A 25,841-nucleotide genomic window follows, 5' to 3' on the forward strand; every position below is an offset into this window, starting at 1 on the left:
ATGCAGTCTCCCTGATCTGTGTACTTTAATTTCAACAAGTCTTATTTTGCAAATGATGGCCGAAAAGTCAGTAAAGAAACGCCATCTCTGGACGTATGCGCAGGAATGTGATTTAATAGATATCTGGAGGGAGCCAGAAATAGCCGAAAAAGTTGAAGATAAATTGTACCGTCAGAAGGCTGGTGTCCACGAAAGGATAGCAGAGAGAATGCGGGACTTAGGCCACAATAGCATAACATCGGCAATTGTTGTGACAAAGTTGAAAATCTAAGAGCAGACCACAAGGCTGTGAGAAGAGACGTTTTTATTCGTGGGACGGGCAAGGGGTCGGCCAAAGTAATAAGGGATGACCCGAAATCGGCATGCCCACACTACCACGCGCTAAACGAAATACTTGGGGGAAAACCCAGTGTAAACCCTCCAGCTGGACTCCTCGGCCAGTCTAATCAAACGCCGAGACCTAGGGCCTAGGCCTAGCTTACGCCTATAGTCTCAATCTAGCATAAACTAGTCGCACGAAAATCAACAGTAATTACCCACCATGCGATTGTACTTCCTGTCTAATGATGTGTTTTCCGAATTTCTGGTAGTCTAAATATCTAGCTCTAACCTTAACGTCGAATGCGATTAGTGGATTTAATCCAATTAATTTGGCAAGTAGATCAGCTACTTCATCTGGCTATAATCCCATATGAACCTAGCTAAAGTGTCTTGCTCAAGGACACAAGTGAAATGCACAGTGAGGATTGAAACCCCGACCTCGAGGTTCGGAAACCAAACCGCTTTGTATTGATATTCCTATAAAATATACAAAAGTAAACATTTACAAAAACCAGGTAAAAAAAATGGTAGTGTGATGTATTTATGACCCTCAAGGTCATAACCAGGAAGCTCAAATTGCAAGATCCTAATATCAGTAACTGTAATGAAGACAATGTTCTAACAAATGTGTACATGAATCATAAAGAAAACAATGAATTCAGAATTCATCATTTCCACTTAACTTAAAGAGAGTTGTTTTTATGACAGGAAAATAGATTACATGTAATTAAGTGATTGACACAAATGTACAATAGATATGTAAATAGTTTTTCTTTTAAAATTTCGTAAGTTAAATTTATCATGTGCACTTTGAGTCATGCCAACGTCATTAGCGCCACTGAACATTGCATCTGCCGTGGATATTGGCACTTTACAAATTACTGCTGATTGATTGATTGACTAATTGAATAATTAATAATAAATAGATTTATAATTAAATTCAGCTTTATATATACTGTATTCTGCTTTGTTGGTAAATTGAGTTGAAGATATTTGGGATTAGTGGCCTGACAGTTAAAGATATACAATTAACATCAGGCTATTAGGGTAATATATGTATACTGATTGCTGTAGTTTATAGGTGTGAATATTAAGAAATATGCAATGCTGATGAATCTTATTTGATATAAATGCGTATACATAGGCTAAAATGGAATATTAGAAAATAGTTAATAGTAAACTAAAAACTAAAGCGTGGTTCCCACTAGGACGCAACGCAACTACGCAGATGCAGAGTATCGACGCAAAGTGATGCAATGCGAGGGTTTTGCGGCTTCCAAAGTGGGAACCAACGACACAAACTTGGCAATGCAACGCCAATGCAAATTAACCTTTGCGTTGTTTACGGATCATTGTTGCATTGTTTGCGTAAAGTTGAATTGATATAAATTTCCGCAATGCAAGGAAAAAGCACATTTCACATGCTCTAATCTAGGTATTTGTAGTTAGTGTATGCCAGACATCATCTTCACATTTTGGCGAGTGATTTAGTACACTTTTGGGGTTTCTTGTCTCATATTTGTCTGTGCTTGTCCTTTGCTGTTTCCTTTACAGCATTGTCAATTTTAATGTTTTGAGATGAATAAATGGAATGAAAATGAAAATGAAATGAGAATATCTGTCATCTTGACCGTCGCCATTGCAATTTTTTGCTTTAATGAATAAATATAGTAAATGGTAAAACAAATAAAAGTCTCATTGAGGGAATTTGTCAGTCATTTGTCAGTCTTCCCTTAAGGCATTACGTGAAATAAGCTCTGGATACGGTCACACTAGCGTTTCAAGCCTGGCTTGACTCACCGCGGGTGAGATTTCAAGCCAGGCTCGAAATTCTGGGTCGGTCACACTAGTTAGATTGACCTCTAAATTGAGGCACGTTGTGGCAAAATGGCTAAGTTGTAGCAAAAATTGAAATTCAAGTTATTAGTATTTTCTGGTACCTGAGTATGTGATCTTTAAAATGAGGGGGTCATTCATTGAAATTGGACATTTCAAGCCTAAGTTATTGGAAAGTGAAATTACAGCACTCTTAGAGTCAAGATAAACATGATTTTGAGTAATTGCCTTCCAAAGTTATTTGTGCATACATTGTTTAATAGAATTAACTATCTAAATAACATTAAATAAATGATTTGTTGATCACTTCCAGAACTAATACTTTGGGACATGATTAGTAAGACATTAAACTGTTGATCTATAGTGAAAAAAAAAATTGGATTTTTAGGCAATTTTTTGAGCTACCATATTTTATAGCTCCTTTACTCAATACTGGTCTGTGCGACAACTTAACCATTTTGCCACGACATGCCTCAATTATGAAAGTCGAAACAGCAGAGCCGTAAAGAGGGAGTTTCGCCAACTCTGTTTCACGGGATTCGATATACGCGTTTGTGATTGGGTGGATCGCAATCAAAGATTTTACACCAGACGTGCCCGAACCACTCTTCTTCAACTGATCTTTTATCAGCTTGTATTGGGCTCGCAATGCCTTCACTTTTGTTTGAATTTGGGCCGTCGTTCTCTTCTCATGTCCGAGACTGACTAATCTGTCAGCAAGCACGCCAAAAATTCCTGTTTTGTTGTTTGTTTTTTTATTTTCTATCTGGTCTCTCGGGTTGGCCCCACAAATCTACCAGGTCAGCAGTTTCCTGGTCGCTCCAAATCAATCGCATTATTATTAATTAAAATTTGAATCAACTTTTATGAAAGTAATGATTGTGTCTTGATTGAACACACATGAAGAACTTGCGGGTTTTTAATTCAAGAACTTCTAAACGCAACGGCGTCATCGACTGTGATTGGTCGACAGCCGATGAGGAAATGTCAATCTCGGTCACGCCAGGGTCAATCCAGGGTCAATATGTGTGCTGAGCCGGGATCGAGATAGGTAGATTGAGATTGAGGTCACGCCAGGCGCGAGTCGGTGCAGATGTGGTCACATTACGAAAATCTCACCCGCGGTGAGTCAAGCCAGGCTTGAAACTCTAGTGTGACCGTAGCCTCTATCAGGAAGTACCTGGATCAAGCAACAACAAACTATTCATGATTTGTAACCTCACATTTAGACTATTGTAAGTAATAACAGTCTCTTGTATGGTCTTCCAAAATTTGAAATGAACAAACTCCAACGTATACAAAAAAAACGGCAGCAAGACTGGTTACAAAAACCAGACGCCATGAGCACATAACCACAATTCTTCATGCACTCCATTGGCTGCCCGTTCATCAGAGAATCATTTTCAAGATTCATTTAATTACAATTAAGTCCAGGCATAACAACACACCACATTACATCACAGGCTTTAATACAAGGTCACTCTACCAAGCGAACATTATGTTGTAGCACTAAAGGGCTTCTTCATACTCCTAAAACATTCACACAGATATATGGCAATTGTGCTTTTTCATTTGCTTCTCCAACCAACTGGAATAACATCACATTACTACGTTGGCGCTTAAGTGTCGAGGCAACAACTTTCGAAATATCACGGCACACTTTCAAAATTCACAGCACACTTTTAAAAACTACGGCACACATTCAAAATTCACAGCACACTTTCAAACCCACAGCACGCTTTCAAAATTCACGGCAACAACTTTTGAAATGTCACGTCAAACTTTCAAAATCACAAATTCCGTCGAAGTGATAGAAATTTAAATTCTTAAAACTTTTGGCTGCCGGCGGGAACATGGTAGGCCTAGGTGCTAAATACCACTATTTCAGTCTGGGCTAGGTACCCCGGTCCCACCAAGGAGGTATACCACTTTAGTCCAGGCCTCTTTTACGCTAAAGTGCAACTCCAACCGATTCTGACAATAACTATAAACTACAGCGTGTTTATATTTATAAATATATTATAAACGTTTGTGTTGGTCATTTATTACGAATGAAATTGATTTTGTACAAAAAAAAAATGAGTTGAAGTGTCATTTTTGAAAGACCTTAAAAACAAAAGATGTCAGCGGTGACCGACTTTGCCAAAATTCATCCAAGCGCGAAATCAAAACAAACACTGCGGCGGTAGACCTATTGTTTTTTTCTATGCAGAATCTGTTGCAGACCCTGGCTGAGGCATCATCTCTAGGCCTGGTTACTGAAGAAACCTGTACCGTGAATATTAATTATTATTTAATAAATAACTTTTATACAATTACAGTACAATAAAGACATTGGAAAGGTAATGTTTAATTGAATTATTTATTAGCTTTCCGTCACCCTATCTCTTCTGGAAAATACCTATAGCCCTGGCAATTTTTTTTTTTTTAAGTCAGTAAAAAAATAAAAACGATCACAAGTCTAAACTTCATGTTTACCAGGGCCCACTCTCTGTCTTGAAGATTAGGAAAAAATTAATACTTAGTACAGCTGAAATTATGGGTGTCTTGTCCCTGTTTTTTATTTTTTGGGTTTTTTCAAAATTAGTATTTCCGGAATATTATCAATGCAAATAGTAAGTAATACATAGACCTAAAGCTTGTCTTATTTTAGGGGTAGGGAGGCCATAATCACAGAATAGAAATGAAAACAATAATGGTCTAATCAGGATAATACTACTTCACAGGCTACTACAATAAAATACTCAGTCTATGAATTTTACAATTTTAATCGGATGAACAATTATACTGGAAAAGAGAATGGGCCTAATAAATCAACTTCACAATTTTTACAACATGATTGCTGATCTTCTTTTTAAGACGCACAAAAAAAACTGAGCAACGGTGAATGAGATACAGATTTTTGAATATTTAAAAACTGGGGGAAAAAGGTGTAAAAATTGGTGGTTACGCCCCTTTTCTCCCAGTTTTTAAATATTCAAAAATCTGTAGCTCGTTCACGTTCCCCAGTTTTTCGTCAAACAACTTTTTTCTGTCTTGGAAAAATCAGTTCTTCAACATATCAAAAAATTTTTTTCCTCCGGAGTCTGACTTTAATCCTTAAAAACCATTAGGAATCAACCTGAAATAAAGACGGAACTCGACAAAGCAAGTTCCTACTGGTTATTCTTTTTAGTAGACATCTTATACTAATTTGTTAGATTCGTCAGTGTAAATTGCAAATGCACCTCAAGATGCTATTCAAAACATGTTGCTAATTTTATTACGGAGGAAATTTGTAGAGAATAAAATCTAATTTGTCAGGTTTATTTAGATTTGACTCTAAAATAATACCATGAGGGTTTCTTATATGTTTTTTGCTTTGTTTTATAAATTTGTTCAACAAAACATTCTATTACACCGAGCTTGTTTACTGTCACGCACTATGAAACTTTGGGCGATCTGACGTCATCACAGCCGAAGCACATGTCTAGCGCAAAACACCCCACGAAAATGGACCAATTGGCGGGCAGGCACTATTCTCTCTGCTGTAAACCTTATCCAAACTGCAATAGTATAAAATTGAGGTTTTTGGAGTGTAGATAAAGTTTTATATCCATACCAGCCAGGAAAGTCCCTGGAGTCCGATCCATCACATTTAAGACAGTTAGTTTGGACAACGAGAGTACACAACATTCAATAAATGTTTTCCTCTTATACAGTTTACTAGTCTTTCCAAGAGTAGGGGGTATTTTCTCTCATTAGTATGGCTTTAATATTTGTAGAAATAGAAAACTATGAAATAGGGCACAACAAAGATTAGCTTGGGTACGGACGCACAAAACAAACAGATGTCTGGAAAGTCACGTTTGCCTGTTTACAAAAAAATGCGTAACATACTAGTAACGTACATACTACATACACACGAGCAGGATTTAAAGTTCCTATGCTTGCAAGCATAGGAACCAAAAATTATAAGAAATTAAGGGATAAATTTAACACATAGATTTGTATTTTTAATTACCACTAAACTAGAGTATTTCTTAATCATATTTCACATTCATTTTGTTTTCAGTTTTCAGGATTGATGGGTGCATTAAATCATGGAACTATTATAAATGAATCACATAGATTTGATAAAATTAATTACCACTAAACTAGAGTGATTCTTAATCATATTTTTAACCTAACATAATTCAAAGAACTTCACATTCATTTTGTTTTCAGTTTTCAGAATTGATGGGTGCATCTATTCATGTAAAGGACTTGTATAAAATAGAAGAAAGGATAATTATTAAGATAAATAGTTAATGATGAGTCATAGGTACAAAACAAGTAATACCAACAAAAGTAAAACCAACTATGCATGTAAAATTTGAAGAAACAGGAAACAAGCATTCACATTTTAATTATGCGAATGCTATTATAAAATATATAGCTTTTATAAAACCCCGTACCAAAACACTCTTGGCACAGTAACTGACATGGTGATAAGCTTTGGAAAAATGACTTCTACTTCAAAAATTCTAAAATATAAGCATGCAGAATTTCAGTTTTCACTGATTTTACACAAGTTGGATATGCTGTACAGTATTGGATTCTTATGCTTAGCCCTGGTTCTTCCTGCACAGGGCACTCCATCATTTGGTAGTGTTTCTATTGGATCTGCTATAATAAATGAAGGAAATGCGGTTGATCTTAACTGTCAAGTGGTGGACCTGACTGATGACCACTCAATCTCTTGGTATAGAGAAACAATAACTGGTGGTAGGACAATTATTTACAGGGATGGTATGCTGAATGATAAATAATGACCTAGGTAGAGAGGCAGAAGCTTACACACTCTACGGCAAAAGGTATGCAAGTATAACACAGGTGAGAGGTCGTGATCTTGGTCATCTGCTTAATTTTAACAATACACCTGTGAAGTAACTCTTAAGAGTACAGGTGAGGCAGTGCTAGTATCAAGTGGTTTCTTCCTGGTAACTTATTATTCTCCATCATCTATGTATCCAATCTGTGAATCATGCAGATTTTTATCTGAATTGATTGGTTCAAATGTCACTATCTCTTGTTACTCTGAACTTGGTAATCCACCAGTCCAACTACAATGGTCAAGGGATGGATAAGCAATTGAAAACATAATACCTGCCACAATTCATTCTTACATATACTTGAATTATACATTCATTCTTAAAGCAGATGACTTAGAAAGTAACTTTTCTTGTACTAACGGAATACAAAGCTGCAATTTAACAACTGAACAAACAAATGCAGAAGGATGTTCCCCTACCAACTCTGATGCATCACAAATACCTAGCACTGTTATTGTTCGGACTGACAAAGATGAAGAGGAAAGTTCACTAAAGATGCTTCTTGATGTGGAGACCAGCATGTGTCAATCATCTACCACAATTGTTGTCCTATCTGTTATCATAGCAGTTCTTGTCGCAATTGTTGTCACTCAAACAACTGTTATAGGAAAGTTGCGCCAACGCAAGAAAGCGATTAAAGGGATGGAAATAACAACCACTGGTGTACAAGATCAAACATCTGACTACATTAATGTCAAACAATCGACTGATAACAGGAGTTTTCAAACATATGAGGATCTGAAGCCTAGAGAAGAAGCTAACTACAGCTCACTGCAGAATCCTCAACACAAAGAAAACAACCAAGATCTAGAAATGATGACCACTGTACCAGCTCCTGACTATATTAATGTGAAACGATCGACTACCAATCGTAAGATTTAGTAATAATAAAAGTTTAGGAACATAGATCTGCAATCAATAATTTCCCACAAAAATTCAACAATTCACATTAATTTCTGATTTCATATTCATATATTATTCATATTTTCTTAATATATTTGTGTTCGTTTCTATTATATAATAATTATATTTTTATATTAATTTTATTTACTGTTTTTAACTGTGAAATTCCAACCAGGAATTTTTTTAATTCATTATACTTTTATAGGTAAGTTTTTGTTCAATTTATTGCATCTTTTCATTTGATGATGGAGTTAAAGGAGTTTTGTGTTTGGATTTATATCTTTTCCTAGCTCCTGGCAAAATTGTACTTTGCCAAACCTTAATAATAATAACAATAACAACAATGATGACAACCATAACGACAACGACGACGACGACGACAACAACAACAACAACAACAACAACAACAACAACAACAACAACAACAACAACAATAATAACAATAACAATAATAATAATAATAACAACAATAAAAATAATAATAATAACAATAATAATAATATTTCTTCAATCATTCTGTATTGATATTCCTATATTAAAATATACAAAAGTAAACATAAAAACCAGGTAAACAAAAAATGGTAAAGTAATGTATTTATGATCCTCAAGGTCATAACCAGGAAGCTGAAATTGCAAGGGCCTAACATCAGTAACTGTAATGAATACAATATTTTTATGACAGGAAAATAGATTACTTATAATTAAGTGATTGACACAAACATAGATATGTAAATAGTTTTTCTTTTAAAATTTCATAAGTTAAATTTATCATGTGCACTTTGAGTAATGCCAACGTCATTAGCGCCACTGAACATTGTACCTGCCATGGATATTGGCACTTTATTGAATTTTACAACTCTAAATTGAAATCTTATTTTTTTCCTGATAATTTTTGCACTTGGATCTCATTTTGTCACTGTTCTGGCTGTTGCTGATTTTTTTTTTTTTTTTTTTTTTTTTTTTTTTTTTTTTTTTTTTCTAATTGAATCCTTATCTTTTTTACATTTATTTGATTATTTATTTATTCATTTTTCTCCGGTGGTAAGACGGCTCTGTAGAGGTGCTGGTTCACCTGTTCTGTTCTTGCCTTATAAGTTGAATAAAATAAAAATAAAAAAATTTACAAATTACTGCTGATTGATTGATTAATTGAATAATAATAAATAGATATATAATTAAATTCAGCTTGATATACATTCTGCTTTGTTGGTGAAGTGGGTCGCAGATTTGGGATTAGTGACCTGACACAGTTAAAGATGAAATGTAAAGGACTTGTGTAAAATAGAAGAAAGGCTGTTATAATGATAAATAGTTAATGATGAGTCATAAGTACAAAACATTATACTACCAACAAAAGTAAAACCAACTATGCATCTAAAATTCAAAGAAACAGGAAACAAGCATTCTTTTTTTGATTATGCAAATGCTATTATAAAATATTTGGGATTAGATTTGGGATTAGTGACCTGACAGTTAAAGATGAAATGTAAAGGACTTGTGTAAAATATAAGAAAGGCAGTTATAATGATAAATAGTTAATGATGAGTCATAGGTACAAAACACTATACTACCAACAAAAGTAAAAACCAACTATGCATCTAAAATTCAAAGAAACAGGAAACAAGCATTCTTTTTTTGATTATGCAAATGCTATTATAAAATATATAGCTTTTTTAAAACCCTGTACCAAAACACTCTTGGCACAGCAACTGACATGGTGATAAGCTTCGGAAAACTGATTTCTACTCAAAAATTCTGTGATTGAATGGCATATGGAATTTTACTGTTTTCATTGTTTTTACACAAGTTGGATATGTTGTACAGTGTTGGATTCATATGCTTAGCCCTGGTTCTTCCTGCACAGGGCACTCCATCATTTGTTTTTGTTTCTACTGGAAATGATACAATAGATGAAGGACATGTGGTTTTTCTTCACTATCGAGTGGTGGACCAGACTGATAACCACTCAATCTCTTGGTATAGAGAAGCAATAACTGGTGATAAGACAGTTATTTACAGGGATGGTGTGCTGATAAATAATAACCTAGGTAGAGAGGCAGGAGCTTACACACTCTACAACGGATCTGTAAGAATAATACAGTATAGAGGTCGTGATCTTGGTCCTCTTCTTAATGGTAACAATTACACTTGTGAAGTAACAGAAAAGGAAGAAGGCAAAGTAGTGTTGGTATCAAGTGGTTTCATCCTGGATGCTCGCTATTCTCCATCATCTTTGTATCCAATCTGTGAATCATGTGGCTTTTCATCTAATTTGACAGGATCAACTGTCACTATCTCTTGTTACTCTGAACTTGGTAATCCATGGGTCCAACTACAATGGTCAAGGAATGGAGAAGCAATTGAAAACCTAATGCCTGTCACAATTCATTCTTACATATACTTGAATTATACATTCATTCTTAAAGCAGATGACTTAGAAAGTAACTTTTCTTGTACTAACGGAATACAAAGCTGCAAATTAACAACTGACCAAGCAAGTGCAGAAGGATGTTCCCCTATCAACTCTGATGCACCACAAATACCTAGCACTGTTATTGCTCGGACTGACAAAGATGAAGAGGAAAGTTCACCAAAAATGCTTCTTGATGTGGAGACCAGCATGTGTCAATCATCTACCACAATTGTTGTCCTATCTGTCATCATAGCAGTTCTTGTTGCAATTGTTGTCACTCAAATAGCTGTTATAGGAAAGTTGCGCCAACGCAAGAAAGCGAATAAAGGGATAGAAATAACAACCACTGGTGTACAAGATCAAACACCTGACTACATTAATGTCAAACAATCGACTGATAACAGGAGTTTTCGAACATATGAGAATCTGAAGCCTAGAGAAGAAGCTAACTACAGCTCAATGCAGAACCCTCAACACAAAGAGAACAACCAAGATCTAGAAATGTTGACCACTGTACCAGACCCAGCTCCTGATTACATTAATGTGAAACAATTGACTACCAATCTTAAGATTTAGTAATAATAAAAGTTTGGGAACGTAAACCTGCAATCAATAATTTCCTACACAAATTCAACAATCCACATTAATCTCTGATTTCATATTCATATATTTATATTGTCTTAATACATTTGTGTTTGTTTCTATTATATGATAATTATTTCTTTTATATTAATTTTATTTACTGTTGAAAATCTTAATTGTAAACTTCCATGATTTTTTTTATTTAATAATAATAATAATAATAATAATATTTCTTAAATCATTCTGTATTGATATTCCTATAAAATATAAAAAAGTAAGCATTTACAAAAACCAGGAAAACAAAAAATGGTAAAGTGATGTATTTATGACCCTCATGGTCATAACCTGGAAGATCAAATTGCAAGAGCCTAACACCAGTAACTGTAACGAATACAACGTTCTAAAAAATGTGTATGAATCATATTTACAAAGAAAACAATAAATTCAGTAGACTGTAAAAAGAGGTCAGCATTTCCACTTTGAAAATACTAATGACTTAAAGGAGTTGTTCTTATGACAGGGAAATAGATTACAATTAAGTGATTGACACAAATGTAGATATGTAAATAGTTTTTCTTTTAAAATTTCGTAAGTTAAATTTATCATGTGCACTTTGAGTAATGCCAACGTCATTAGCGCCACTGAACATTGCATCTGCCATGGATATTGGCACTTTACAAATTACTGCTGATTGATTGATTAATTGAATAATAATAAATAGATATATAATTAAATTCAGCTTGATATATACTCTGCTTTGTTGGTGAAGTGAGTTGAAGATATTTGGGATTAGTGGCCTGACTAATTAGTAAACTAAAAACCAAAGCTTGGTTCCCACTAGGACGCAACACAACAACGCAGATGCAGAGTATCGACGCAAAGTGATGCAATGCGAGGGTTTTGCGGGTTCCAAAGTGGGAACCAACGACACAATCTTGGCAACGCAACGTCGACGCAAATTAACTTTTGCATTGTTTGCGGATCATCGTTGTGTTGTTTGCGTAAAGTTGAATTGATTTAAATTTCCGCAACGCAAGGAAAAAGCACATTTGCACATGTTTTTGTAGTTAGTGTATGCCTAACATCATGTTTACATTTTGTCTTATTAAATTAAAACTTGCCTGTCATGTGAATTACATTTTATAAGAATTTAAGAGTAAAGACTAATTACTACAGGCTAATGGGTTTCACAGGCCAGTATTTAGGGGGGTTTGTCCGAACCCTCCCGCGGGAGATGGAGTTCCGTGAAAATTTTTATTTTTATTTCTTTTTTTCAATTTTTCATGGCGGCTCGTACGCTAACACACATATAATAAAACGTTATTTTTATTTTTATTTTGAAATCCACAATTTTGGAATCGGAGGGTTCGCTAAACAAGGTATAAAATGGTCTCGCCTTATTTAAAGCACTAAAAATGTATATTTATTTATACTGTAAAAGGGCCTGGAGGCCTATCACACTGAATAAAGTCCCCTTTAGGGGAGAGAAGAAGTATATGGGTTTTGATAAGGATCAGTTCTGCATATTCCTAAGCCGAACCCCCCCCCCCTATTGAAATTCCTAAATACGGGACTGTTTCAACAGTGGTGTCTAATTGAGGGAGTGGATGGAACACAGTACTTCAAGAAAGCTTCCACTCTCCCAGGCACACCCACTCCATTGGAAAAAAAAATATGCTCACGCAGTACAGGAACACACATCACCTTAATTTATTCTTCAAGCACTCCACTTAACCCTCTAGTTACCGTCTTCGACCTGTCTCTTATACACATCTAGATGTGTATAAGAGACAGGCTAACTACAGCTCAATGCAGAACCCTATGGGTTTTGATAAGGATCAGTTCTGCATATTCCTAAGCCGAACCCCCCCCCCCCTATTGAAATTCCTAAATACGGGACTGTTTCAACAGTGGTGTCTAATTGAGGGAGTGGATGGAACACAGTACTTCAAGAAAGCTTCCACTCTCCCAGGCACACCCACTCCATTGGAAAAAAAAATATGCTCACGCAGTACAGGAACACACATCACCTTAATTTATTCTTCAAGCACTCCACTTAACCCTCTAGTTACCGTCTTCAACTGTAGTCGAATTTGACCTCAAACCGAGAATTCCCATTTTCGACTGCAATCGAAATTTAGTGACTAAAAAATAGGTGGTTTTCAAATCGCTCCTGTTTTTATTTTAGCTCCAATACGTCAGAAATTTTGAACACGCATGCGTGAAGCTTTCTTCTTTCGAAATCTGTGAAGAACTCACATGCACTTATATAAAAATGTTTAGAAATATCAATTTGAAATCGTTATTAATTTCAAAAATTTTCCGCCGCACAAGATGTGTACACAGCTGAGGAAGCGATTGACCTGATTTTTGATTCAGATAGCGATGAAAGTGAGTTTTTAGATGTGCGAGACTTAGACGTGCCTGATAGTGATGATGACGGTGGGGCTTCAAGCAGTTCTGACGGCGGAGATGTTCTTGATGAAGATGAGCCTAGGCCTAGAAATGTGAGGGTGGTCGTTGCTTTTGAATGGAAAGATCGTGCTTATAGTTATGGATGGTTGGGTAAATAAATTATATAACTGTGTGGAATAGGAATGTTTTATATATATGTTTTTTTGGCTATAATTTTTTTGTTTGTTTTTGCTGACAATTTGTATGTAGCATTTTTCTGTCATTTCTATTATATTATATTATGAATAAAAAATCCTAAAAATATAAATTATACATCAAATGAAAGCTTATTCTATAAGCTTTCTTTGTTTTTGAAACATTTTTCTGTATAATTTACAGAAAGTTCCCAAAAATATATACTCAAAAAACGCAAAAAACCTAGTTACACTGCAAAAGAATCCGGTATTCAAGGGTTTGCACTACAAAAGAATCCGGTATCCAGAGGGTTAACATTTGTGTCCCTCCCCCTCAAAAAAAAAATGTCAATGTTCCCAGATATGCCAGTTGGTTTTAATCACTTCTTGATGGAGACTTAAGCCCTTTATAAACAGCGCTGCAATACCGCAATATTGCGGAAAGCACGCCGACACGGGTTTCTGTCAATATACCGACTTACCTTAGACCACCTCGGCACCTAGTAATATTGTGGTAACAGTTACTGGCTTGCTCTGTCTGAATGGGTCTACTCGATATTTTGGCAATCAAGCCGGTGTGTGCATTTATGCATAAACAAACAAGGTTAAAGTTGAAAACAATTGCACGGCGATATAAAAACCGCCAATATTACGCCATTCCATAGGACCCTTTCAGACAGAAAAGCATAAGATTATCGCAATATTGCGGTAACGGGGGCGTTGTGTAAAAGAGTATAGACCGGTTATTATGCCAACATATTTACAGCAATATTGCGGCAAAGTCTATCTGAAAGGGGCTTTATAAATAGTCGACCATAGGAATAGATAAAATTTTTTTTTACTTTGTTTAGCGAACTCACCGCCCGCCAAAAATGATGATTGTGAATAAAAATAAAATTTTATTTTCAGCTAATTAGCACACACCTGCTACCACGATAAAAAGGGAAATTTCAGAAAAAAATAAAAGTTTTTTTTAAATTTTTCTTACACCTGCTGCTACCATCAAATCTCCAAATATAAGAATTGCCTATTTATATTCCTACTTATATAAATTTAAAGCATTTAACCATTACATTACTACAGTGTTTACATTATTCACCAATAAAATTTTATTTTTATTTTCTTCTCCATCTGGATGTCTAAATAAGAAAAAAAAATATTTATATTTTTTTTTCACCCTTCTCTGATGATCCTTAAAAAATTAAGTTTGCGAAACAACGTATAAAAAAAGTCCTGCTATAACGTAAGTTACCTTTGCTTTGAGGGACAAGCTGTTCGACTATAGGATGAATATTTGTGTTCCAGAACAGGGATTCTTTTGGACTCTCTTTTTCTTTTCGACTTCCACTACCTGTATAAGGTAATGTGAAACAAACAAACAAAATTAAATGTATAAATATTGAAAGAATGTATTAACACTTAGAGCTCAGTTGTGGTTGTGTTTTCCCAATGCAGAATTACCTAATTATTGCATTATCCAATTGTCCGATTATTATTATGCAATAAACAGGAAGATTACCATCAAATTATTACATGGCATTTGTCCAGCGTCAATATTTCAATATGAATGATAAAATGCTGAAGTTTTAATGCTGCTGCAAAAAAACATTTTGTGCACATATTATATTATTATTAAATTTCGCAGGAAATTCTAAGACTAAAAGTAACTTCAGTTTCTAATAACCAATGCAATCAATTAATCAATTAAAGATGTCAGTCAGAAGGGAAGACAAACCCATCACCAGATAGAGAGACAGACCCACAAAATATAGTAATTACAAAGATACCTGATCTAGTAGTTCTGTCAGATGAATAACCACTCTCACTGCGGGCGGAGCTGCAGCTGTTTGACCTTTGACTAAAGAATAATTAATAATATATGTTAATTATGTTATATTATTACGTTATGTTTACTTAATCGTTTATTACTAAATCTAAAAATACTACTAAAAGCTACTGGTGAGAAAAAACCCTTATTCTTTTTGGCTTTTTAACATAATGAAATTACACAAATCAATGGTGCAATAGGCAATTTGTCGGTTTATCCAGGTAAATATTCACGAAGTAGACTCGATATTATACTATAAATCTATTAAAGTTAAAAATGTTTGAAATAACAAAATAGAACAGAATTCATATCATAAATTAACAATATTGCATGGAAAATCGTATGGCTCTTTACACGAGACATTGGTTGCTCCAAGTGTATAGTTTAACATTAATTAGAACAAAGATAATGAAATCATCACCACCCTATGCATATTCAAATATTCCAATCAGCATAAGCTCACTTAATAAATATTCATCAGTTAAGCTAGTGATCATACCTTCGGCTTTGATTTATCCGGCCCTCAGCTGACAGAACTCTGGTTGCCTGTTCTGCCCCTTCACCTTCTCCCCTCTCCTCATAGAAATTCTTGGTGCGTTCCTTTGGCCCACTGTGTACTCGTCTGGAACCGGCCGGTGATTTGGTGGGTGTTGTGGGGCTAGAATTCCGCCTTTCTAATGGTTGAGGAAGTATTGGGACTAGCAGGGGGAAAAATAAAATCATAGTTTATTATAAAATCGACCTGTTTTTGTATGGTTTCACCTTGTCACAGTAGTAAATGCAGCAGAAACTATGAGAATATTAAGATATAGTGGGTGACACTGTGTATTTGTGTTGTATCTTTACAAAATGAGGACCCAAACATGAAAATGTAATAAAAATCTTTATTTTGATCTTTGAATCAAGTTTCTAGGTTGAGTACATACAACTGGAGTAAATATTATTGAAAGGTTAACTTCTGAACATGTTTCTTGTTCATTTCTGAGCACCTGCCTTAAATTTGTTTCTCACTCTTAACATCTTTTAAGTCAAGTTAGAACATTTGTTGTTATATTTATCAGAAACATTGAAACACATTTTTTGTCAAAATATGGCATATATAGTGTTATATTGATAAAGGACCCTTTGTGTGTGTGTGTCTACTGGACTCAACCTAACCAACAAAATCATCATTTTATTTATCAGTAAAGAGTTAAAAATTGGAAATCGTTGGAGCTATTAACATACTCTTCAAGATAATACTAACCTTCACTGTTTAATAGCTTTAATCTCGACTTCGTTTTGGCTGAGAGCTGTCGTTCACCAGGTGGCTTGGGTAGCTTTGGCGGAGAAACTTCAAGTATTTCGGCTTGGCTTGGACTAATTTTCTGCAAAGAAATGGATTAGAATTTAAATGTATTAATTAATTAGTACAAAAGGCTGGTATATTCATAATTAGACAGTGATTCATTATTGAAAATTCTGTATATCTAAAATTTATGTTACTTATGTGATGCATTTTATGTGCAGTTTTTGTGGTTCCCCTTGTTTTTTTGTCCATTGTATGAATTTAGTATCCATTTTAGAAGCATGTTATGACTTTTCATGTGGAACTACTTTTGTAAATTGATGCAATTCAGTGATTCTATGCTGCTATGTCAATATGTTTTGCATTAACCAGAAATTAAAGAATGAATGCGTACATTTACAAGAAAAACATAAATTAAATATAGTTAGATATGAAAGCAAATCTAAACATAATTATATATCATACAGATCATTATAAAATGTCAAAAACCAAGAATCAAACCAGCTTACAGGAACATGATTTAGAGGCAGAAGCCTTGCACTTCCAGAGGGCGGCCTTCCACTCCCAGATGGTGGTCGACTACTTCCCGAGTTTGGACGTGAATCACTTCCAACAAAATGTGCTGAATCCAAGCTATTGCAGAAAAAAAAAAAATTGTAAACAATTATTTTTTAAAGATATAATTGTTTAAAATCATGAATTTTACAGACAAAAGTACAGTACAAAAAAAAACAAAAAAACAGACAAGTGTTGAATAGATATAAACAACAAAACATCCTTTGGTCCCAAACAATAGGGAAGAAACACTCCCAAACGCAAATCAGAAAGGGGTAGAAGATGTTACTGTACATCGCAAAGGGCAAATAAATCTTCAGATTGCTCGACCAGGGTGACAAACTCCAGGTTCTCACAATCAGGTCGACACATTCCTGGGTGCCACACAGGACTCCATGCCTTATGACCAGCAGCACTAATCAAATCAATTTACTGCTAAAAATGAAATTGTTATTTCAATCTAGACAGTGATATGGAGATAAAAGTACTTATATAAAACGCAGCTAGAAGTTGCTAGTTTCCTTTGAAGATAATTAATTTGAAGATAATTACATGAATATTTTTAATGATTACCATAACTAACCTAACGTACCTTTTGTTATTTTTTCGAATACTGTATACCTTTTTAATTTTTGTAATGCATTTTGTAGTAATGTTGTATATGGTTTGCCAACAACGAAGTAATTTCTTGTATTGTACTTTTACTTTCACAAGACCAATATAAGTTCTGTATTCTGTATATTGTATTTTAAATTGCATTTCTTTGTATTTCTCTGGTTAATGGTGTAGCACATATATGTGGGTTTTTGGTTATGTTAGTCAGACATTTGTATTTGTAGGTTCTACTGATTGTGTCTATTGCAAATTTGTGCACTAAAGTGCATGCATACTTTGAATACTACTAACTATTACTACAACTCATTATTTTCATACAGTTTACTGATATAAGATCTAGTCCAACACATTTCCTGGTGAAAATCTAAATGTTAATGGATGAAATAAAAACGGAAGACATGATGAAAAGTAATCATTTAGAATGTTTTTAATGAAAAGAAAAGTTTTCATAATTAATACGAAATCAATCAATGCAATAAAATGAATGAATTCCGGAAAAGGAAATCATTAAAAGACAAAAACTATCCTTTAAATAAAAGGAAAATGGAATAGAATAGGAAAACTGAGACAAAAATGCTATATTTGTTAATATCTTGTGTGATTGACTGTATTGCTTCATTATTATTCAAATTCTATAATAAGAGAGCTAATAATGTATAAGTAGCTCCGAGGAACATCAAAACAGGTCTATCATATTAATACAAGGACTGAGCAGACAAAACATTTAAAGTCAATACCGAATTAATTCAACAGCAGAAACAGCCACACGATAGCCTAATACTTATTACTAAGATAAATTAGTAACGATCAATATCAGCACTTTATTAGTAAAAGGAATTAGTAAAAGGAAATCATTAAAAGACAAAAACTATCTTTTAAATAAAAGGAAAATGGAATAGAAGGAAAACTGAAGACAAAAATGCTATATTTGTTAATATCTTGTGTGATATAAAATAAATGGTATTATGCTTCATTATTATTCAAATTCTATACTAAGAGAGCTAACAATGTATAGTATATAGCTCTGAGAAATATCAAAACAGGTCGTTCATATTAATACAAGGACTGAGCAGACAAAACATTTAAAGTCAATACTGAATTAATTCAACAGCAGAAACAGCCACACGATAGCCTAATACTTATTACTAAGATAAATTAGTAACGATCAATACCAGCACTTTATTAGTCATCTTTATACCCGCACCATTCTATACAGTGCATGTTCGTGACCTGTTTTTTTCTTTCTTTATTTTTTTTGGACAAACCACTATTTATTACAAAACTAATAACAGAGAGAGGTGGTAGAATATAATTAAATTCTAAAACATAGAAGATTTTCAAGTACAATATCTCAAACTAATATAATATTTAATTGAATAAACACCCCCTCCCCCAAATAAATGCCCCTCTAGAGCCTTCTTTGGAAGGAATAAATATCTCCCTCAAATAAATGCCCAGAGGCGTTAATAAACACACTCCCCTAAATGACTGTTCAAACAAGTCTTCCGGAAGCAACATCATTCTCAATGCAGTTAGATTGGACAACTTTCGGCCTCACAAAAATGAGAAATCAGTCACAATTTATTGTATTAATCAACCAACCAACCTCAATCAATCAATTAATCCACACAATCAATCGGTGATCAGGCAACAGTTTGTGTTTGCTGTGATCTTCACGCTAATTGTGGTTTCTGCCACACCTGTTCTTTTCTCACGCTACCAATTGTCTATTTTTCATTCAACACAATTGAAATGAAGTTTGTTAACAATGCTTCTCATTTGAATGTTAATCCTAAAAAGGCAAACACTAAACAAAGCACCACAACTTATTTAGGATGGCCTACAGTATACTGAGTGTAATTTAAATTATTTGCATAGAATGTGAAAACATTTTTATTGCCAATAATGTACAGTAGATGCCCAGGGAGGATGCAGGATTTGGAGGCAGGGGGTGCATCAGAGTTCACATCACCTCAGTTACACCATGGTTGGGGCTGATGAGCGAACATTTTGAGAATATGCACCTCTAGGTGCCCGGAAATTGCACTTTCATACCTTAAAAATCTTACTGGTAATTCATATCAACAATTAATTTTTCTTAATAAAATTTTAGGGGATGCAATCATGCACACCGTCCACAACCCCCTGCATCTGCCCCAGCATGCATACATTAGATTTTATATAGATCCTGGCTGATAAGGGTTCATCATTAAAGTAGTAAAAAAAACCTTTTTTATTCGACATATGAAAGTTGACCCCCATTTCATATAGTACTTTAAGCTGTGTCTAGACTACCAAATTGTATTTGACATGCCTGTACTCTATAGTCATGATATGCCTATATATGGTCATAATGTGATGTCATCATGACCATATTTAGGCATGTCACAAGTTTTTGTCAAATGAAATTTCATAGTCTGAACAGGACTTATACTGAGCAATTCATGATTTTTGAGAGCTTTTCGATTGTTGTCATTTATTATTTTTTTGATAATTACACATCTATCAAGCTTGTCAATTATTAAGAAATTTTCGAAGACATTAGCTATTGTAAAATACCATATCTCTGTAGTCACCGGCATCAATAAGTTTTAAATGAACCACTGATGCTTGCTAATGGATGTAAACACAATCCAGTAGAATGCAAACAAGACCCACACAATGGATTCATGTTTTTATAATAGAAGAAAAGTCAAAGGTATTCATTGTGTATACTCTATACCAGACACAACAGATTAATTTGCACCAAATTTAAATAGATCTAAACCAGTAAAAAATTATTTGACAACTAATGACAACACAACATTTGATATAATTAATGTCGAAATATTGAATCCCGACACGATGGCATGCATTTCGATACTTGGAGTATGTATTTCTAATCTGAGATTAATCAGTGGACCTTTCAGTTAATGACAACAACAACAGTAATAATTGCACAATTCCTGTGCCAGGGTTGTACAGTCGTTATGGTGGGCGGGGCCACTCAGCCTTTAAGTTTTCCACCCAGTCTAAGGCTAATTTCATGGCCCTCCACCCACCCTTATTAACCCAATTTTCTATCCTTAAAATTCACTCTTATTATTTAGAGTTTACCAATGTTATCACCCACCCACCTTTAAAATGTTTATCACCCACCCTTAGTTTTCTACAGCTACAACCCTACTACTGTATGCACTTTAATTACAAAAATTGTGTAACAGAGGAACCCATTAAACATTCAGGTATTTAAAAGAAACCCCACCCCCAACCCTAATTGACTACCAACCAATCGGATGGGAAACTGAAAAATCAGGCCATATTTACAGTATAATAGCATGTTCAAGCATGTTGTATGGCTGACATTTTTAGGGGTGACAGTCCATCCCTTGAGTAGGGGGTTACCTCTGTGTACTAGTCCATACAGCCCGTATTGTGGACAGACAAGAGTTGTTTACTGGGTACAGTAGATCAGACATGAAGAGACCCTTAGGAGAGAAGCTTGAGAGCTTTGAGACTTCAGTATAAAGCGCTATATAAATCTAACTACAGGACAGTGACATATACAGCACATGTACAGGTACATCCATCTAAGCCTGTATGGATGGGGCTGAGGTGAATTTTTTTTTTTTAAGTAAATGTGTAATCACATCACTAGATGGAATTAAATAGCACTATATCATATTAAAAAAATTTTTTTCTTTTCAATCTATCTAAATCTTAGCAAAGAAGATAAATAAAAAAAATTTTACATTACAGTACACTTATAAGTTCAATCTTATAAACATTAAACATTTTTTTATTGTGATACGAAATATATTTTTTAATTTAAAGGAGAGATAGTCTTTCAATATACAGTACTCATCTTTCTCAAGTCAAAACAGTTGCCTAGGAAACAAATGGATAATTCTAATTGCATAGCAAACACATAGTTATATTATCAAATTAAATGACTCGGAAAGATTAATTCTGTTTTGTGTGAATAACATTATGCAAGGTAGGGAGATAGTGCAGAAAACACAATATGATACCCAATCAATTTTTACAGTATTTTGCTTTTAATTATTTAGAAATACACTTTTATGCACTTTGAAAATGATAGTGACCCTTCATGATTTTTGGCCGTTCAACATTTTTGGGAAGGGTACCAAAGTTTCCAGACTGATTTAAGGTATCTTACAGTAAGTTGTCTATTAAATACTCCATTCTCCTCACCTTGAGAATGATAAAAAAAAATTAAATAATTTTATAATCACTAAGCAGTTAAGCATAGGCCTACTGTACCTCATTATTTGAGAATGACACCACAATAGAGTAGATAGTCATTCCTTTTTAATAATTTTTAATTTTATACTGTAAGGCACAGGTGAGCGAAATGCTTTTTTGCAAAAATGAATTTTAAAAACAAAAATTCTGGATCCACCCCTGATCAAGCTGCACAATAATTGCTCACAAGACTATTCAGCAAAGACACTGAAAACATTAAATACAAAGACGTCCTTTAGAAAAATGATGACATGCTAACCATAACATCCACAACGATTGCCTCCCCAACTTCCCATAACATTCAACAATATACATCACCGCCTTTCCCCATTCATTCAACACCGGGCGGAGCACGGGTATACAGTATGCTAGCATAGTTTGTACTAAGAATAGTATAATATTTTAGTACAGTATAATAATATATAATAGTATAATATGCTAGTGTAATATGTACTGTGAATAGCCACAAAGTTTTATAGCCTATTAACAATAATAACAACACAGAAAAATGTCATCTATAATTTTTAGATATACACAGAGAACTGCCCTCTGATTTTTTTGTTTGAATAAAATATACCTTGAATAATATCATATTACAGTATATGAAGGCAAATATATGTTTTAAGCAATCTGAGTGTTTGAATACAACAGTATTTAAGTTTGTTCAATTGATTTATGAATTCAATTTTTAAGTTTTAATGTTTTTAATGTTTATTTACTACTGTATATTCATAGCATTTTAAATTACATTTACAGTATTTTTTCTTTATCTTGTTGAATTTCATTTTTTTTAATTTTTCAATATTTTTCATATTTGTAAATTTTCCAATGTAAATTGTAACCAAGTTAATGCTTCTTCGTCAAATGTATAGAATAGAGCTGCTTAGTGGTTAAGATGACAATATTCAATTCAGGGTCCTGGATTCACATCCTGTATGGATCCTTTTTTCACGACTAAAAAAACTATCCTCCTATATTCAGACAAAGCACAATAATGGAAGAGGACAGCGACAAAAACAGCCTGTCGTGCTGGGCGGCCGGTTTACACAGCACGAGACTACAATAGTTACAAAACCCAATTTTCAGGGTTCGTCTTGCAGTCTACATCCTAAGAGACTGGAGTCACTGATGGGCCAAAATATATTTTTTCCCAGCAACAAATTTTTAACACAAAAAAAATTCTATTCTAAGCGACACATCGCTCTGTCATGTAGACAGGTTGCATTTAAAGTTCACAAAATCAGTAGGAATTATATTAAGACAGATTAAACATTTAATTATTTAATTCAAATACATCCAAAACTAACAGCTGAAAATAAAGAATTTAATAATAACGAAAATTTTTCTGAAAAAAAAAAATAAAACATTCTACTGCATGACTAGTCTTACCTAAATGCTGAGGGAGGACGTTCAGTAGTTTTACCAGATGCTGAGCCTCCCCTTGGGAATAAACGTCGCTCATTAGTCTGCGGTGTGAAAGGCCGTTCTGTGACAACCGACCTCAAAGATACTCTGGCTTGATTGATGATATCTGAACTTGTCTCTTTATCCGTCTGTTTCTCATAGAATGGGCGTTCCACTGGCTTTTTCTTGGGTCGCCCGCCCTTTGATGTAGAAATCATCTTCGGTCAGCTGATTTTGCAAGGTTCTAGGTCATCTTACATCTGCTGCTACTGTACTGCCACAACAATTCTGCAATCATCATTAAAAGCAATGAATTTAATATCGTATTAAGGGTTTATTCCTTTACATTAACAAACAACAATTTTCCATGTTGATTTTCGACAAGGTTCACAAGCATTTGCCCTTTTAAGAATACAGAATACAATTACTGTAGACTTACCACTAGGAAACCATAATGTAGGCCTATATATTATTTAAATAGGGGTGTATTGTCACTATTAAAGTGTATCTACCACTTCTGTGCTTAATCAGATGTTGAGTTTTTCTTACTGTAATTTATCCAACAAATCAATATAAAAATTAGTTTTAATTATTGTTTATTAAGTATTAGGCCTATGTTGCTGCCAGGTGTCACGCACTTGATAAAATAAAATTGTAAATAAAATAGCAAAAATTTTAAATAGACAAATCACCCCCTTTCAATTCTTATGGCAACTAGCCTAGCCAGTTACTGCACAGTGTAGGTCTAAGATTAAGCCAAAATTCAGTTACTGAGAGCCTCAGTGAGAGAGGCCTAAACCGTAGATTAAGCTAGGCATAGCCGCATAGGCCTGGGGCTTGAGCGAACTAGCTAGGCCTGCTCTACTTCTAAGGAAGAGGCCCACACACCACCAAGGTTAAAAAGCTGCAACAGTGTGGGCCTCTCCACTCTACTTTATTACTACATACTAGCCTAGGTCTAGTACTAGCTAGCACCTAACCGGCTAGCAGCTAGCTCAGCTCCCTAGAAAACATAATATTTATGTATTCAAACATTGTTAGCATATATCTCAAAAATAAATATAAAGAGCCTAACTGTTAAGTAACTTGTAAGTAAAAGTGAACAGTTTATAAAATGTACTTATTAGCAGAAATTTTATCGATATACCTTGTTAAAAATCATAAACCACTTGTCAATAAGTTTTGTATACACTATCTCCAAGAAAATTTCAGACGCCCTCCATAGCATAATTAGTGATTGAGGGCGCTAAGTATATTGTAGCCGTCTACAATTTTTTTTTTTTTTTTTTTGTGTTAAACTCCCGCTCCCGACTTTAACCCCTCGTGCCATCTGACCATTGTGGAATGCAGCAGAATCCCTCCTATGGGAAAACCCTATTCAGTGGACACCTCTATTAAGGGGACACTTTCCCGTGAAACGTAGGGCAATATTGTCTCAAATTCTCCGAATGTCCATGTTCATATTCCATGTCTAATTTCCTCTAAACTGTTTAACCGTCTGAAATGACAAACTAATGTTTTCATCTTTGACAAATAATTAATTAAGTTAGTTAACAATTACATAACTTGGCAACTACTGTACTTATATTAGATGTAGGTATTAATGATTGGTGCCAAACTATACAAAATATCCATGTTTATATCCATTCTAATGAAAAATGGTAAGGAAAAAAAAGAATTTAAGAAATAATGATGAATTTTTTGTTCTTTTTAGTAGTCAATATTTAAAAAACGGGTTTAGGCCTAATATTAGTAGATTGAGTTCCTCATATAATAATTTAGTTAGGGCCATCTGTCGTTTTTTAGGCGTGTTAGTTAAAATTCATGCTTGTGTGTTTTGTTCGGTCGTTTGTTAACCATGCTGTAAATGGCGGATTTGGGTCTGCGACGTTTTGGTGAAAATAAAATTTAAAAAAAAAACTAATGTAAATATGCATTTTAAAATTTTATCCATAATTATTTGAATAATCAAACAATCATCTGCCTCTGTAACTATAGGCATATATGCCGTGCAAATTCCAATTTAGATTTTATAGGAGGGCAAGGTTAATGTCAAAATCACAGAATTTGTGTTGATACCCATTATAATACAATTTATTAGCCACAATTCTAATTGCTACTCATTTGGCAATTAAACTATAAGAAATAAGTGTGTGTCTTTAACGTTTTAGTCACTTTGTATAATTTGCTTTTCAAGAAAACCCATATTAAGCTAACTTGGGAACAATTGGATTATCGGTTAGTGTCCCCCTTAATAGGGGCACCCCTATTCAGGGGACACCACTTATAATTGTTGTTATTGTGTAATATCTATAAATTAGAGAAGAGGAAGCTGAATTTTTAATTATACACAACTGTGTAATAACTAAGGCCTATATACAATTTTTAGTGACACAAAGACACGTAAAAA

At 34.2% G+C, this 25,841-nt stretch overlaps 1 protein-coding gene across 1 annotated transcript in view; it reads right to left on the reverse strand.

Annotated features, from left to right (window-relative positions):
- Positions 1-24,645, reverse strand: part of LOC117113411 (armadillo repeat-containing protein 2-like) — a 38,356-nt gene extending 13,711 nt beyond the window's left edge. Inside the window, exons 1-7 of the mRNA XM_033256733.1 lie at positions 24,579-24,645; positions 23,417-23,719; positions 17,122-17,245; positions 16,571-16,691; positions 15,824-16,022; positions 15,284-15,354; positions 14,749-14,847 (exon numbers count right to left, since the gene is read on the reverse strand). Of these exons, the coding sequence (XP_033112624.1) occupies positions 14,749-14,847; positions 15,284-15,354; positions 15,824-16,022; positions 16,571-16,691; positions 17,122-17,245; positions 23,417-23,649 (847 nt within the window). The 5' untranslated portion in view covers positions 23,650-23,719; positions 24,579-24,645. The remainder of the gene's footprint in view (positions 1-14,748; positions 14,848-15,283; positions 15,355-15,823; positions 16,023-16,570; positions 16,692-17,121; positions 17,246-23,416; positions 23,720-24,578) is intronic.
- Positions 24,646-25,841: the final 1,196 nt, after the last annotated feature.

The sequence above is a fragment of the Anneissia japonica genome, unplaced genomic scaffold (assembly GCF_011630105.1).
Source record: "Anneissia japonica isolate Jap-2015-1 unplaced genomic scaffold, ASM1163010v1 scaffold493_len2256704_cov171, whole genome shotgun sequence".
NCBI classification, from domain to species: domain Eukaryota; kingdom Metazoa; phylum Echinodermata; class Crinoidea; order Comatulida; family Comatulidae; genus Anneissia; species Anneissia japonica.